This window comes from Sapajus apella, unplaced genomic scaffold (genome assembly GCF_009761245.1).
Source record: "Sapajus apella isolate SASKATOON/1434 unplaced genomic scaffold, GSC_monkey_1.0 scaffold74, whole genome shotgun sequence".
Taxonomy (NCBI): Eukaryota; Metazoa; Chordata; class Mammalia; order Primates; family Cebidae; genus Sapajus; species Sapajus apella.
This window is the reverse complement of record NW_022437014.1, coordinates 9,892,859-9,909,812: the sequence shown is the minus strand read 5'-3', so window position 1 is coordinate 9,909,812 and position 16,954 is coordinate 9,892,859. Positions and strand designations below refer to the sequence as shown.

Genomic DNA, 16,954 nt, shown 5'->3' with positions numbered 1-16,954 from the left:
CCAGCCTGACCAACAGGGTTGGTCAGCCTGATCTTGAACTCTTAGACTCAAGTGAGCCATCCGCCTCGGCCTCAGCCACCACAACTGACCAATATTGGTTCATTTTCTGTTAGTCTGAAGAACTTCCTTTAATAGTTTTTTTGTTTTTAAAGATGGGGTTTCACCATGATGGCCAGGATGGTCTTAAACTCCTGACTTCAGGTTATCCACCCACCTCAGCCTCCCAAAGTGCTAGGATTACAGGCATGAGCCACCACACCCAGCTTTAATAGTTATTTTTTAAAAACTTAAAAAATATTGAAATGCAGTTCACATGTAATAAAATCTACATAAAATTCACCCAACAACTGGGTGCATGAATGGTTTTTAGTGTATTCATAGGGTTATACAACCATTACTATAGTGCTGCAGCCAGTTTTAGGACATTCCCAGTACCACCCCAGAAAGAAAACCCATTAAAGTAACTTCCCATTTTTCCTCATCCACTCCCCCACTTCACCCAATCCAACACAATCACCTGTCTCTGTCTCTGTAGATTTGCCTATTTTGGATATTTTGTATAAATGAAGTCATATAACGTGGTCTTTTGTGCCCAGCTTGTTGTACTTAGCTTGATGTTTCTAAGGTTCTTCCATGTTGTAGCATGTATCTGTACTTTATTTTTATTGTCAAATCATATTTTATTGTGTGGATGATACCACATTTTATTTCATTAGTTGATGGACGGTAAGGTTTTCATTTTTTGGCTGTTATGAATAATGTTCCTGTGAACATTTGTGTACAAGCCTTTGCGGTAACACAGTTTTTTTGTGTGTTGAAAAGACCATTCTTTCCCCTGTGGAATTATCTTGGTACCTTTGGCAGTTGAATTAGTTGACATAAATGTGGACATTTATTTCTAGGTCTTAATTCTGTTAGTTGATCTGTATATCTAGTCTTATGTCAGTATCACACTGTTGACTAGGCACAGTGGCTCGTGCTTATAATCCCAGCACTTTGGGAGGCTGAGGCAGGAGGATAGCTTGAGCCCAGGAGTTTGAGACCAGTCTGGCCAACATGGTAAAACCCTGTCTACTAAAGACACCCTGTCTCTACAAAAAATAAAAATAATAACTGAGTGTGGTGATGTGTGTCTGTAGTCCCAGCTACTCAAGAGGCTGAAGTAGGAGGAGGATCACTTGTGCCTAGGAATTTGAAGGTGCGATGAGGTATGACTGTGCTATTAGAATTCAGCCTGGGTGACAGAGTGGGACCTTGTCTCCAAACCAAACAAATAGACACACTGTCTTAATTACTGTAGCTTTGTAGTAAGGTGAAATCTGGGAGTAGGAGTCCTCTGAGAACTTGGTTTCTATTTTTCAAGATTGCTTTGGTTATGTTAGTGGGTCCTTTGCATTTCCATGTGAATTTTAGGGTCAGTTTGTCACTTTCTGAAAAAAATCCCACCTTGGTAGAGATTGCATTGAATTTGTAGATCACTTTAGAGATTATTGCTGTTTTACCAAAATGAAGTATTTTTTGTCTATAAACATGGGATGTTTTTCTATTTATTTTGGTCTTTAATTTGTTTCAACAGTGTTTTGTAATTTTCCATGTACAAGTCTTACTTACACTTCTTTTATTATATTTATTCCTAAATATTTTATTCTTGTTGATGTGATTTTAAAATGGAACTATTTTCTCACTTTTACTTTTGACATTCATTGCTAGTTTGTTGAAAAACAGTTTGTAAGTGTGTGTGTGTGTGTGTGTGTGTGTGTGTGTGTCTTGGATCTTGGAATCTTGCTAAACTGATGCTCAGTTCATATAGGTTTTTAGTGGATTATTTTGTATTTTCCATATACAAGACTGTTACCTGTGAATAGAGATAGCTATGCTGTTTCCTCAGCAATCTGTATGCCTTTTATTTCTTTTTCTTTCCTAATCATCCTGATAGAATCTCTAGTACAGGTAAGTATAAGTGGCAATAACTGGTATCTTTGTCTTATTTGTGAGCTGAGGAGGTAGTATTTTTGTGCACTCTGAATGATCTCAGCTGTCTGAAAATGTCTTCAATTTTAAAGGCTTCTTTTGGTAGGTATAGAACATTAGGTTGGGAGTTTTTTTTCAACACTTCATGTAGGGTAAAGTATATTGTCTTCTGACTTACATAGTTTCCAGTGAGTCACTTGTCAGTCCGTTGTTCTCCTTGTTATTCCTCCAATGTAATGTCTGTTTTTCCCTCTGCTGCTTTCAAGGTTTTTCTCTTCATCTTTCATTTTCAGCAGCCTGATCTTGATGTGCCTTGGTATGACTTTTCTTGTTTTTCTTCTCTTTGTCCCCATGGTTGCTTGCTGAGCTTCTTGGATCTGTGGGTTAAAATCTTTTGCTTTTGCAAGATTTTTATTCATTTTCTCTTCAAATATTTCTTCATTTTGTTTCTCTTGCCTTTTTGGAAGGGCGGTTACTAGTATGTTAGATCATTTTGTGTTGTCCCAGAGATCTCTGACACTGGTTTTTTTTCTTTTTTCTCTGTCCTTCAGTCTAGGTGATTTGAAGTGGCTTCCCACTTTAGTAAATTTTAGCTCACCTCTCATTTCAGTTGTGTCAGGGGAGTGATAGGTCTCTTATCCTTGGCAGGACTTTATGACCTAAGCATTGGTAGACTACATGTTCTCTTGTTTCCAGGCCAGCCCTTCCTTCCTTCCTTCCTTCCTTCCTTCCCTCCCTCCCTCCCTCCCTCCCTTCTTCCCTCCCTCCCTCCCTCCTCCCCCTTCCTCCCTCCCATCCTTCCCTCCTTTATTCCTTTCTTTTTTTTTTTTTGAGATGGAGTCCCACTCTGTTGCCAAAGCTGGAGTGCAATGGTGCAATATTGGCTCACTGCAATGACTGCCAGGTTTAAGCAATTCTCTTGCCTCAGCCTCCTGAGTAGCTGGGGTTATAGACGAGCACCACAACACTCGGCTAATTTTTTTGTATTTTTAGTAGAGACAAGGTTTCTCCATGTTGGCCAGGCTGGTCTTGAACTCCTGACCTTGAGTGATTCTGACCCCTCTTGGCCTTCCAAAGTGCTGGGATTATAGGCGTGAGCCACTGTGCCCACTAGCCTAGCCTTTCTGCAGCACTGCTGTTTATTCCATAGAAGTCCTCTGGAGTGGTGATAATTGGACAGCACTGAAGACTAGTTTTCTATTTGAGGTCCTCTAGATTCTGCCCATGCTCAGGCATGAAAAGTTGTTTTCTCTGTGTTTCTGCAAAGATCCTTTGCCTATAGTTGTTTTTTTCTCTCCTTACTTTATCTCCAGGCTATAGCTATATAAACTGTAGTTCTCTCTGGTCACCTAGAGAAGCCTGGTCCTTTTCTGGAATTTACTTAATTTAGACTTATTTATGTCCAGAGGTCTTCAGTAGCTTTTTAGAAAAATAATTGATGTATTGTTTTCTCATTGTTTGGCAAAAGTGATGATCTTTTGTGACCTTCCACATTCTAACTAGAAGTGGAAATCTTCCATTGGAGGATTTTCTTTTTTTTCTTTTCCTTTTTTTTATTTTTAGGCAAAGTCTTACTCTGTGGCTCACAGGCTGGAGTGCAGTGGCACAATGTCGGCCCACTTCAACCTCTACCTCTGGGTTCAAGTAATTTTCTTGCCTCAGTCTTTGGAGTAGCTGGGACTACAGACGTGTACCGCCAAAGCCTGGCTAATTTTTTTTTTTTTTTTTGAGACAAAGTCTCTCCCTGTTGCCCAAGCTGGAGTGTAGTGGCACTATCTTGGCTCACCACAACCTCCGCCTCCTGGGTTCAGGTGATTCTCCTGCCTCAGGCTCCTGAGAAGCTAGGATTACAGGCACGTGCCACCACACTGAGTTAAGTCTTTATATATTTAGTAGATACGGGGTTTCACCATGTTGGCCAGGCTGCTCTTGAACTCCTGACTTCAGGTAATCTGGCTGCTTCAGCCTCCCAAAGTGCTAGGATTGTAGGCATAAGCCACCATGCCCTGCCAATTTTTTTTATATTTTAGTAGAGATGGAGTTTCACCATGTTGCTTCCTGGGGTGGTCTCAAACTCCTGAGTTCAGGCAGTGTGCTCACCTCACCTCCCAAAGTGCTAGGATTACAGGCTTGAGCCACCACCTCCAGCTTCCTTTGGAGGATTTTTCAAGTAAGGTTAAGATCTTAAGTAGAAACTGTGCAGGGAACAAGTAACTACACATTTATGTAGTAGTTGCTAGTGCCTGTTTGAGTTTTATAAAGTTTTATAAAGACATTGACTTTAATTGGGTTAGCAAGTAGTGAAAAAGATAGTGCTTCATTGATGATGGATTGGTGTGGAAAATGTATTTTATTGGACTGAGACACTAAGGTAATATTTTCTGTGTGATTGGATCCTATGGAATATTCTGTAGGTTATTGTTTAAGATGAGGTTGATAAGGCTGAAGATAAATTATATTGGGCTTTGAAAAGCATCTCGGATATTTATACTTTTTCCTTAGTTTCAGAGGCCTTTGAAATGCTTTTGAACAGGCAGGTAATGTTAATACAATTCAATATTTTACGAAAATAAATTTTTGTATTTTTAGTAGAGATGGGGCTTCACCGTGTTGGCCAGGATGATCTTCATCTCTTCACCTCAGGTGATCCGCCCACCTCGGCTTCCCAAAGTGCTGGGATTATAGGCGTGAGCCACAGTGCCCAGCCTTAGGTAGAATCTAACCTAATTTTTTATTTCTACCATATTCTCAAGATACATTGGTATAGTTTTTAGGCTTTCAAAGGCTGATTGGTAGGAGGGGGAAACTAGATGTTTATATTGTTTTTGATGAATTATACCCAATATATCTGGGTCATATGCATTTGCCTTCAACTACCATATCTTTTATTTTGAAAAGATTAGTGGTGAATTCTTTATATTGAAAGTGAGGTTTTCAGTTTTAAAGTTGAAAAATCATCTGGCAACATCATGACTATACTAAAAACCAGTGAATTGTATACTCTAAAATGGCTGAGATACTATGTTGTATGTTATGTGAATTTAATCTCAAACATATAGGAAAAAAATCAGCTGGCAGTTTGGAGGCCCTTTCCTGTTTGTTACAATTCTCAGTTGTGTTGAATGTGTATTTGCTTTACAGGGTTGTTAATCAGCATGTGGGGATTTTTGGAGTTTTTGAGTGTTTTTGAGGAATGGCTGATGAAATCTGATGTGTTACTTGGACTCCTAATATATCTTTTTTTTCCTCTTTGAGTCTTGTTTATGGATCGTTTTTTACTTTTTAAATCCCTTTCTCCCCTCTCTCTTTAGTCTTATTGCCAATAATTTTGAAGATGACTCCCATATAACTTCACCATTAGACCAGAATGGAAGCTTCAATGTTGTTATTAAAGAAGAACCTCTAGATGATTATGACTATGAACTTGGTGAGTGCCCAGAAGGAGTCACTGTGAAACAGGAAGAGACAGATGAAGAGACGGATGTATACTCAAACAGTGATGATGATCCTATACTAGAGAAACAGCTAAAGAGGCACAATAAAGTTGATAACCCAGAAGCTGACCATCAGTCTTCTAAATGGCTTCCAAGCAGCCCATCAGGTGTTGCTAAAGCTAAAATGTTCAAATTAGATGCTGGAAAGATGCCAGTAGTCTATTTGGAGCCTTGTGCCGTCACCAAAAGCACAGTGAAAATTTCTGAACTGCCTGATAACATGCTTTCCACATCTCGAAAGGATAAATCTTCTATGTTGGCAGAATTTGAATATTTACCTACATACATTGAAAATTCCAATGAGACTGCCTTTTGCTTAGGGAAGGAATCAGAAAATGGTCTTAGAAAACATTCACCAGATCTAAGAGTGGTACAAAAATATCCCTTACTGAAAGAGCCTCAGTGGAAATATCCTGATATATCTGACAGCATTAGCACAGAAAGAATACTTGACAGTTCAAAGGGTTCAACTGGGGACTCACTTGCAGGAAAAGAGGAGTTGGGCAGAAAGAGAACAACTATGCTTAAGATTTCAACAGCCCCAAAGGTAGTGAATGCTAATCAGAATGCCTCTCCAAATATACCTGGAAAAAGAGGAAGGCCGCGAAAATTGAAACTCTGTAAGGCAGGAAGACCACCTAAAAACACAGGAAAGTCTTTAATTTCTACAAAGAATACACCTGTAGGCCCTGGGAGTACCTTTCCAGATGTGAAGCCTGATCTGGAAGATGTGGATGGTGTTCTCTTTGTTTCCTTTGAATCAAAGGTAAGATTGTAATTTTCAGGATTCTTTCAAAGGCTAATTAGTTACACTGCAATTGTATGCTAGCTTATAACTAACTGGATTTATAATCTAGTTTTGTGACTACAGCTGTTTGTAAGGGTGTAAGAGGGGTGAGGTGGGGAGGGAAGTGTTTCCAAAATGTTTGGATAGTTCATTTGAATAGACTTAAAAAAATTAAGTCTTGCTTAGCTTTCAGTTCATGATTTATGCATAGATGTGTTTAAAAAATCTTCAGGTCTTAGTGGAATTATCATTATGGATTTTTGAAAGGCCTAAAAATACATGAAACGTTTACTAACTCTTTGGCGATAACCCTTTTATCTCCTAGTTTTCCTTTCTTTTCCATTTTCCTTTCCTTTTTCCTTTTTCCTTTTTCCTTTTTCCTTTCCCCTTCCCTTCCCTTCCCTTCCCTTTCCCTTTCCCTTTCCCTTTCCCTTTCTTTCTTTTTTCTTTTTTCCCTTTCCTTTGATTATTGTTCTGTTGCTCTTTCTTTCTTCAGATTATTGTTCTGTTGCCCAGGCTGGAGTTCAGTGGTGTGATCTCAGCTCACTGCAGTCTCCATCTCCCCGGTTCAAACCATTCTTGTGTTTCAGTCTCCAATGTACCTGGGATTACAGGCGTGTGCCACCACACCCAGCTAATTTTTGTAATTTTGGTAGAGATGGGGTTTCGCCTGTTGGCCAGGCTGGTTTTGAACTTCTGGCCTCCAGCAGTCTGCCTGCCTCAGCATCCCGAGCCACTGCACCTGGCCTCGGTTTCCAAAAGTAGTAATAGAGTAACATTGGAAAACCAAATATTAACAGTCATCTTAACTCTGCTGCCTTACACATTGACAGTCTGTTTATTGCACTCTGAGTCTTCAACCAGATTATTTCTCTTTGAGATTTTTATGGAAGCCTAGTCTTTCTTAATTAACTGTACATATGTTGAATGTTTCATCCATTCTACCTGTTCTTTTCCTCCCTTGTTAGCTGAGTAAGCTATCTGTATATAGACTCTGAGAAATGAACATGCAAAGTGGCATACACTTTGAGGTCAGTTAGCTCAGTATGACATATTCACATTTTTTTACTTTCCTTTTTTCCCTTTCTTATTATTAAAGTAATATTAATGTGGAACACTTAGAAAATACCACAAAATATGAAAAAAATTGCTCGTGTTCTGCCAATTTTAGTATCACTGTAAGTATGGCGATATTTTCCTCCTGGTCTTTAATTTTTCTTTTTAAATCCTGTTTTACATTTAATTTTTCAGAAGTAATATGAACTTTTTTTTTTTTTCATGTGTAGGAAGCTCTAGACATTCATGCAATTGATGGGACAACAGAAGAATCTTCTGGTCTTCAGGCATCAACCACAAATGACTCAGGTATTACAAAATAGTATAAAATGAGTTGTATTTGTGGTTTGGGCTCCAGTAATGAAACGTGCAACACTCATTTGTCTATAGTGTACGGTAGCTTATTTTATTACTGTTTGTTTTGGGAGTAGGTTGCAGAGCAAGAATTTCCCAGTTGGAAAAGGAGTTGATAGAAGATTTGAAGTCTTTGCGGCATAAGCAGGTGATACATCCTGGTCTTCAAGAAGGTAATAGACAAGTGACTTTTTTTTTTGGTTGTCTTTTTTCTCGCTTTCTTCCCTACTGTTTCTCCTCTTTTTCCTCTCTCCTTCACTTTTCTTTTTCTTTTCTGTTTTTTCTCCTTTCTTTCTAGCCTTGATTTCGTTTCTTTCAATGCCTTTCAGTTTGCATGTTTTTCTCTTCTCTGTTCCCATAATTCTTCCCTTTTGTTTAAAAACCATGTCTAGGTCTTCTTTATCTTAATATCTTCTGTAAGAAAAAAATGAATCATGGTAAGCAAGCAATATTTTCTTTGTTCATTCTTAAAATCTGATGTTCTCCCCCACTCCTATTTCTCATCTTGGTTGCTTTTGTTTATGTGTTTGTTTTTATAATTTTGGAGGATCTTCCTTATCCTTTAATACTATGTTTAGGTGTGTAAATAGAAGAATACTTTTCTCTCTCATGTTTTGGCTGCAAACATCTATTTTACATATTTGATGTACCAGTGGGAAGTTAATTTAAAATTTTCATGATATTTTAAAAAAATTTTATTTTACTTTAAGTTCTGGAATACATGTGCAGAATTTGCAGGTTTATTGCATGTGTACACATGTGCCATGGTGGTTTGCTGCACCTGTCAACCCATCATCTAGGTTTTAAGCCCCACGTGCATTAGGTATTTATCCTAATGCTCTCCCTCCCCTTGCCTCCTACCCCCTGACAGGCCTTGGTGTGTGATGTTCCTCTATTTGTGTCGATGTGTTCTCATTGTTCAACTCCCGCTGTGAGTGAGAACATGCGGTATTTGATTTTCTGTTCCTGTGTTAATTTGCCGAGAAGGATGAGTTCATCCATGTCCCTGCAGAGGACATGAACGCAGTCTTTTTTATGGCTGCAGTTTTAATTATTATCTTTATTTTATTGTAATGCATTATCTTGGCCTTGATGATGATGTTTAATCATTAAAAAAAAAATCTACTGTGGTTATTAACATCATGATCACTACTGATTTTCCTGTTTTGCGATGTAGTTTTAGACTGTGGCCTAATTTTTAGTTTCTTATGAATATCTTTGATTTTAGATATGCATATTGGAGTAGTTTTTTGAGTTTTTGACACTAATTTTCAGAAGACTGTCTAGCTTGTTTACACTATATAGTAGTTCATTTACCTGAGAGTCTAAACATTACAAGCTATCAAAGAATGACCATACACTAGTCATTCAGTTTCTAAATAAAATGGTAATACTTGGGAGTTTGTTTTGTTTTGTTTTTTATTTTTTTTGAGATGGAGTCTCACTTAGCTGCCCATACTGGAGTGCAATGGCGTGTTCTTGGCCCACTGCAACCTCTACCTCTCAGGTTTAAACAATTCTCCTGCTTCAGCCTCCCAAGTAGCTGGGATTACGGGCATGTACCACCATGTCTGGCTAATTTTTACTCGGGACAGAGTTTCACGATGTTGGCCAGGCTGGTCTCAAACTCCTGACTTCAGGTGATGTGCCTGCCTCGGCTTCCCAAAGTGCTGGGATTACAGGCGTGAGCCACCGTGCCCAGCAATACTTGAAGGATTTTTGCTTTAATGGAACGCAGTTTGTGTGACAATGTGATCTTAAGGTGTGCAAATCCCAGTCTCAGTCAGTCAATGTGGACTGATTGCTGTGGATTGTAATAGACAGTCACATCATAGCGATCTTGCAGATAACATTTGCTGCTGTTTATTGTCAGCTTTAACTTCTATTTTATTTAAGTAACACACTCTTCTCCCTTTTTTCTCCTGTTTGCCTTTCTTCATTCCTCCCTATTTTTAACTTAACCTACCTGTTTTCTCCGTCTTCCACTTCCATTTTTTTTATTTACTTGATAATACAGAAATATTATGATATTTATATTGTGTTATTTTAAACTTAATCCCTACATTTAAAATACCTTAGTTCGGGAGTTAAATATATTCATTGTTTGCAGCTGGTCCTTTTGCTCTGGTTTATTTGCCTAGTATTTGCTGCTTGACTAAGCTTTGACTTTTTTTCCTTCTTTTATAGATACCTTAGTCAAATTTATAATCTTTTCCTTAATGGAATGGGGGTGTTCAAAAGCCAGTGTGTATGGAAACTAATTAGGTAACATAAATAGTGAAATTAGCCTGAATTTGGGGGATAGACTTGGACTCTGGTGGGGTAGAGTGCAGATACCTCTTCTAAAGGGACAGCTGTATCAGTGGATTTTTGTCATATGGAAAAATGGGCCCAAAATTCTCAGGTCTTCCCATAGTTCAGTAGAAGCTGGAGTGGCTGTATGATGTCTCTGAAGTGGTGGGAGCTAATAGTTTTTTGGGCAACTAACTCAGAGCTTTAAAAACACAGCCAAACAAAACATCTCAGTAGCTATTGCTTTTCACCTTCTTTACAGAGTCTGTATTTGTTGCAAGTTTATGTTTAATCCTCAGGTTGTTAAAATTTATTCAGCTACATGCTTACATAGTTTATTTTATTTATTTATTTATTTATTTACTTACTTACTTACTTACTTACTTTTGAGAAGAGGTCTCACTCTGTCGCCCAGGCTGAAGTGCAGTGGCACAATCCTGGCTCACTGCAACCTCCACCTCCCAGGTACAGGCAGTTCTCCTGCCTCAGCCTCCTCAGTAGCTAGGATTACAGGCGTATGCCACCACGCCCAGGTAATATTTGTATTTTTAGTAGAGATGGGGTTTTACCATGTTGGTCAGGCTGGCCTCAAACTCCTGACCTCGTGATCCACCCGCCTTGGCCTCCCAGAGTGCTGGGATTACAGGCATGAGCCACTGCGCCCGGCCATAGTTTTGTTTTTTAAAAACAAATCTGTAATCTGTGTGGTACTTCAATGTGTGAAGTAGAGTCCTGTTTTGGACTTTTTTTCCTCTATTTTGTTTTGGCACATTTTTCTCCCCAATGTTTGTTTCCTTTGAAAAGCTATACTTGGGCTGGGCACCGTGGCTCATGCCTGCAATTCCAGCACTGGCACAGTGGCTCACGCCTGTAATCCCAGCGCTTTGGGAGACTGAGGCAGGTGGATCGCTTGAGGCCAGGAGTTCGAGACCAGCCTGACCAACGTGGTGAAACCCCGTCTCTACTAAAAATACAAAAAATTAGCCAGGCATGGTGGTACGCCCCTGTAGTTGCAGCTACTTTGGAGGTTGAGGCAGTAGAATTGCTTGAACCTGGGAGGTAGAGGTTGCATTGAGCTGAGATCGCGCCACTGCACTCTAGCCTGGGTGACACAGCAAGACTTTGTCTCAAAAAAACAAACAAATGAAAACTACAACGACAAAAAAACTGGACTTAAACAGTTTCTAAAGAATAAAGTTAGTTTGGCAAAATATTTGTAGTAACTGGCTGATGCCAATCCCAGGTCTCTAAAGGTAATGAAAATATTCTAGGTTCATCTCTAAAATTTGATTCTTTTTTTTTTTTTTTTTGAAACGGAGTTTCGCTCTTGTTACCCAGGCTGGAGTGCAATGGCGCGATCTCGGCTCACCGCAGCCTCCGCCTCTTGGGTTCAGGCAATTCTCCTGCCTCAGCCTCCTGAGTAGCTGGGATTACAGGCACGTGCCACCATGCCCAGCTGATTTTTTGTATTTTTAGTAGAGACGGGGTTTCACCATGTTGACCAGGATGGTCTCGATCTCTTGACCTTGTGATCCACCCGCCTCGGCCTCCCAAAGTGCTGGGATTACAGGCGTGAGCCACCACGCCCGGCCCTAAAATTTGATTCTTGAAGTAATTTGTTAAATATCATCTTCATAATGTCATATTTCTTTGCTCTGCTATTAACTATAATTTCATTATTCTTTAGAAAATAGCACTTACACATCTTTTGAGCTGAAAACCCTTGAAAACTAGAAAGGTTTTTGAGTTTGCTTTTGTTTTTTTGGAGACAATCTCGCTCTGTCGTTCATGCTGAAGAGCAGTGGTGTGATCTTGGCTCACCGGGTTCAAGCAATTCTCCTGTCTCAGCCTCCTGAGTAGCTGGGACTACAGGCATGTGCCACCACACCCAGCTAAGTTTTTGCATTTTTAGTAGAGACGGGGTTTCACTGTTTTAGCCAGGATCAATCTCCTGACCTCGTGATCCGTTCACGTTGGCCTCACAAAGTGCTGGGATTACAGGTGTGAGCCACTGCGTCTGGCCTTGAATTTGCTTTAAAATTGGGAAAGCCATGTTGATTAAGCCTGGGAAATTGTTTTTATTGTTGTTGGTAGTTTTGCTTAAAAATAAAATAAGATACTTAATTTTTCTTTCCATAGTACTATATTCTGTTTGCTATGCTACCTTTGCTGTATCTACATTGGTCTGCTTTTTAAGTCTATTAGTTAATCTGAAATTATCATCTGTCTTTGCATTTTAAATGTTTGTTTAAAGCATTTCTCTGTCATTGTTACCAAGTCACTTATTGTCAGTTTTTAGAGTAAGCTTTATATTTTAGAAGAGTTTTAGATTTATGGAAAAATGAGGAACACAGTATAGAGAATTCCTGTTTTTTTCCCACTTCTAATTCTCAGCATCCAGAATTTCCCCTATTAATATCTAACATTAGATTGGTACATTTGTTACAGTTAGTGAACCAGTACTGATACATTATTAATTAAAGTTCATACTTTATTCGGATTTCCTTAGTTTTTACCCAGTGTCCTTTTTTTTGCATCTAGGGTTCCATTCAGGATGCCACAATACTTTTATTAGTGATGTCTCCTTAGAATCTTCCTGGTTGTGACGGTTTCTCAAGATTTTGTGTTTAATGACCTTGACAGTTTTGAAGAGTCAGGTATTTTTATAGATGTCCCTCAGTTGAGACTTACTATCCCATAATATCAAGGGTACATATATTCAGCATGATTGATTTATCACTATTGATGTTGACTTTGATCACCTGATTGAGATATTGTCAGTTTCTTCACTGTGAGGTTAACCTCCCCTGCCCCTGCTTCTCTCCATACTGTACTCTTTGGAAGGAAGTCATTATACTTAGCTCACAATGTGTGAGAAGTTAGATTGTACCTCCTTGAGTGTAGCCTATCTGTGTAAGTTATTTGGAGTTATTTTGTACCAGAGATTTGCCTACTCTTCATTTTAAAAAGTTTACTTTTCAGGTGAAACCCTGTCTTACTTAAAGTACAAAATTAGCTGGGTGTGGTGGTGTGTGCCTGTAATCCCAGCTACTCGGGAGACTGAGGCAGGAGAATCTCTCCTGGGAGGTGGAGATTGCAGTGAGTGGAGATCTTACCACTGCACTCCAGCCTGGGCAACAGAGCAAGACTCCATCTCAAAAAGAAAAAAAAAATTCGCTTATCAGTATGGACTCTTGTCAGTTTTTTTGTTTTGTTTTGTTTTATTTTTTGGTTTTTGTTTTTGAGTCAGGGTCTTGCTTTGTCACCTAGCCTAGGCTGTAGTGCGGTGAGGTGAACATGGCTCATTGCAGCCTCAACCTCCTGAGCCCCAATGATCCCATGTTAGCCCCCCAAGTAGCTGGGACTACAAGCACATGCCATCACACCTGGTTATTATTTTTTTTTTTTTTTAGAGATGGGGTTTCGCCATGTTGCCCAGGCTGGTCTTGAACTCAAGCGATCTGCCTGCCTTGGCCTCCTGAAGTGCTGGGATTCTAGGTGTGAGCCGTTATGTCTGGTCAGTTTTAATGTTGATTTACTTTGTGAGTAATGACAATATTTCAAGAACTCATTCCCACTTTTTAAAAAAATTATTTATTAAAATTGTTTTATTTTTCCTTAAAATATATATTTTATAATATTTTAGAGATGGGTCTCGCAGTTTTGCCCGGGCTGGTCTCAAACTCCTGGCGTCAGTCTATCCTCCCAAGTAGCTGGAATTACAAGTTTGAGCCATGGTGCCCTGCAGTTAAAAAAAAAAATTTCGAATGTTATATTAAATAAGTGATTAGCTGGAGTTTTCCGTATAGTATATGCTTTTCTGTTCTATGTTTACAACTTACATAGGTGTTCATAGAACTATAAACATCTTGAGTGTGCTTTTGCATTTCAGTGGGTTTAGCTAGCAATAGGCATTTTTCGCTGTATCTTTTCTTAGGTGAATCTGCCTTTGCTTAAATCTAAAGGTTATCTCTTTCAGCTTTATCTTTATGAGTCTTTTTGTAATTTTGAAACCTCCGCCTCCTAGATTCAAGTTACTCTTCTGCCTCAGCCTCGCAAGTATCTGGGACTACAGTTGCATGCCACCGTGCAGGCTAATTTTTATATTTTTAGTAGAGATAGGGTTTCACCATGTTAGCCAGGATGGTCTTGATCTCCTGACCTCATGATCCACCTGCCTTGGCCTCCCAAAGTGCTGAGATTACAGGTGTGAGCCACCATACCTGGCTTTTTTGTAATTTTTTAAAGAAGCAGCTTCTAATATGGTGAAATAAAGCAAAACCATTTAGAAGTATAGTTTAAACTGACATATGTAGACAGTATTTTAAGTTCTAAATAGGCTCTGGTTGAATGAAAATATAAAAAGATTTTAGGTTTTTCACAATATGCTTTCTATGAATTATTCTGCTATATTATTTTCTGTAAGCTAAAGTTATTTATGCCCATTTCACATGAAATCAGCTGAGTCTAGGTCTCAGGGGTCAGTTACTTGGGGGGAACAATTTTCTTGCATGCTCAGGAAAGTCTGGATAAACTAAATTGGGTATTACATTAAACAAGGTTTATGTGCCATTGACCTTTCTATTTTAGGGCTTGTAAGAAAATTTGTATTTTTAAAATAAATTATATTTGGCCTTTTTGTTTGTTCTTAGGATTCGGTATTATTGTGTAAGGAAGCAGTTAAAATAGACAAGTAAATACAGACGAAAATATCTAGGAAACACAATCTCTAAATATATATATATATTTTTTTTTGCCATGGAATCTTACTCTGTTGCCTAGGCTGGAGTGCAGTGGTATCATCCTGGCTCACTGCAACGTTTGTCTCCCGAGTTCAAGTGATTCCTGTGCCTCTGCCTCCTGAGTAGCTGGGATTACAGGCACGCATCACCACTCCTGGCTAATTTGTATCAGTAGTAGAGACGGGGTTTCACCATGTTGACCAGGCTGGTCTTGATCCCCCGACCTCAGGTGGTCTGCCTGCCTCAGCCTCCCAAAGTTCTGGAATCACTGGTGTGAGCCAGTGTGCCCAGCCTCTTTGTATTTTTTTTTTTTTTAAAGAAATAATATCTCACTATGTCGCCCAGGCTGATCTGAAACTCCTGGTCTCAAGTGATCCTCTGGCCTTGGCCTCCCAAAGGGGTGGGATTACAGGCATGAACCACTGTGCCTGGCTGATTGTCTAAGTCTAGATTTTTATGTGTCTGCCTCCTTGCCAGTATGGCACGTTTTTTACACCTTTATTCTTTTCTTTCTCTATTGATAGTTGTTCTGGCAGTTTTTGTTATTAATAATAAGTAATTTTGTTTTATCAGAGCACTATAGTATCTCATTTGATTGTTTAGGATTCATTTTCACCTGAATTTGGGCGCTAGCTTCTTGATTTCTGGTTTCACCCTCTTTTCCTCCTCTCCTTTCCTTGTTGTTTCTTACTTATTCTAACTTAGTTAATACTATATTTTTTATATATATATTCTATATATATAAATTATATATTCGTTATATCATTTATTATGTTGTATTATATATATAGAAAATATAAAAGGTAAACAAAATAGTTTTAAAATACATAACATATATAACTGTATTTTTAGTAGTTTTACCAGATTCATTTGGCATTTGGGCTTTCAAGGTTTTGTTTGTTGTATTTTGTTTGGTTTTGTTTTTTGAGACAGAGTCTCCCTCTGTCGCCCAGGGTGGAGTACAGTGGTGTGATCTCGGCTCACTGCAACCCCTGTCTCCTAGGTTCAAGTGATTCTCCCAAGTCAACCTCCTGAGTAGCTGGGAGTACACGCCCGGCTAATTTTTGTAATTTTAGTAGAGATGGAGCTTCACCATGTTGGCCAGGCTGGCCTCGAGCTCCTGACCTGAGGTGATCTACTCACCTCAGTCTCCCAAAGTGGCAGGGTTACAGGCGTGAGCCACTGTGCCTGGCCTCAGATTTCTTCTTGTTTACCTCTCATAAGGACTTATTTACCCTCTGCTAACTATTAAAAGTCAATTGAGGAAACATAACACTAAAGCTTCTTTTTTTTTTTTTTTTTTTTTAATTCAAGACAGCATCTTCCTTTTTTGCCTAGACTGGAGTGCAGTAGCACAGTCATGGTTCACTGCACCCTCAACTTCCTGGGTTCAAGCAGTCCTCTGCCTCAGTCTTCTGAGTAGCTGGGATCACAGCCGTGTGCAATTACACCCAGCTAATTTCTGAATTTTTTTGTACAGATGGAGTCTCACTCTGTTGCCCAGACTAGTCTTGAACTTTTGGATGCAAGCAGTCCTTCTGCTTTGGCCTTCCAAAGTGGTGGGATTACAGGTGTGAGTCATCAAGCCCCAACCTGAGAAATTTCTTTTATCTCTCTGAGACCATCTGCTTTACAGAGAAAGTGTAGTGAATTCTCAAGGCATACAACTGTGTATGGTGGATTGGTTTTCTTTTACTGTTGAGAAAACTAAAGAGAAGTTTAGCCCAAGTCATACAATTAAAAAGTATTAAAGACAAGATGAGAAACCATTGTTTTGACTCATAATCCTTTATTTCCCACAGTTGACTGGGAACATGAGGAAATAATGTTTTGTTTGATATTTTAATTATATTGTGTGATTAAACAAAATAAATATGTAATACAATAAAAATATGGTAAAGAACTGGAATTGCAAACTAAAACAAAATCTTTTTTTATTTTTTTTTTTTTTTGAGACGGAGTTTCATTCCTGTTGCCCAGGGTGGAGTGCAATGGTGCGATCTTGGCTCACCGCAAACCTCCACCTCCTGAGTTCAAGCGATTCTTCTGCTGCAACCTCCTGAGCAGCTGGAATTACAGGCATGCCCCTACATGCCCAGCTAATTTTTTATTTTTGGTAGAGACGGGATTTCTCCATGTTGGTCAGGCTGGTCTCGAACTCCCGATCTCAGGTGATCTGCCCGCCTTTGCCTCCCAAAGCGTTGGGATTATAGACCTGAGCCACTGCTCCCGGCCTTTTTTTTTTTTTTTTTTTTTTT

General features: G+C 39.1%; 1 protein-coding gene across 17 annotated transcripts in view; it reads left to right on the top strand.

Annotated features, from left to right (window-relative positions):
• MGA (MAX dimerization protein MGA) overlaps positions 1 to 16,954 on the top strand; it is a 158,511-nt gene that overhangs the window by 81,533 nt on the left and 60,024 nt on the right. For all 17 annotated transcript variants that reach the window (XM_032251220.1, XM_032251213.1, XM_032251214.1 and 14 more), the window contains 3 exons: positions 5,283 to 6,231; positions 7,539 to 7,617; positions 7,740 to 7,835. In XM_032251220.1, coding sequence (XP_032107111.1) covers positions 5,283 to 6,231; positions 7,539 to 7,617; positions 7,740 to 7,835 — 1,124 coding nt within the window. The remainder of the gene's footprint in view (positions 1 to 5,282; positions 6,232 to 7,538; positions 7,618 to 7,739; positions 7,836 to 16,954) is intronic.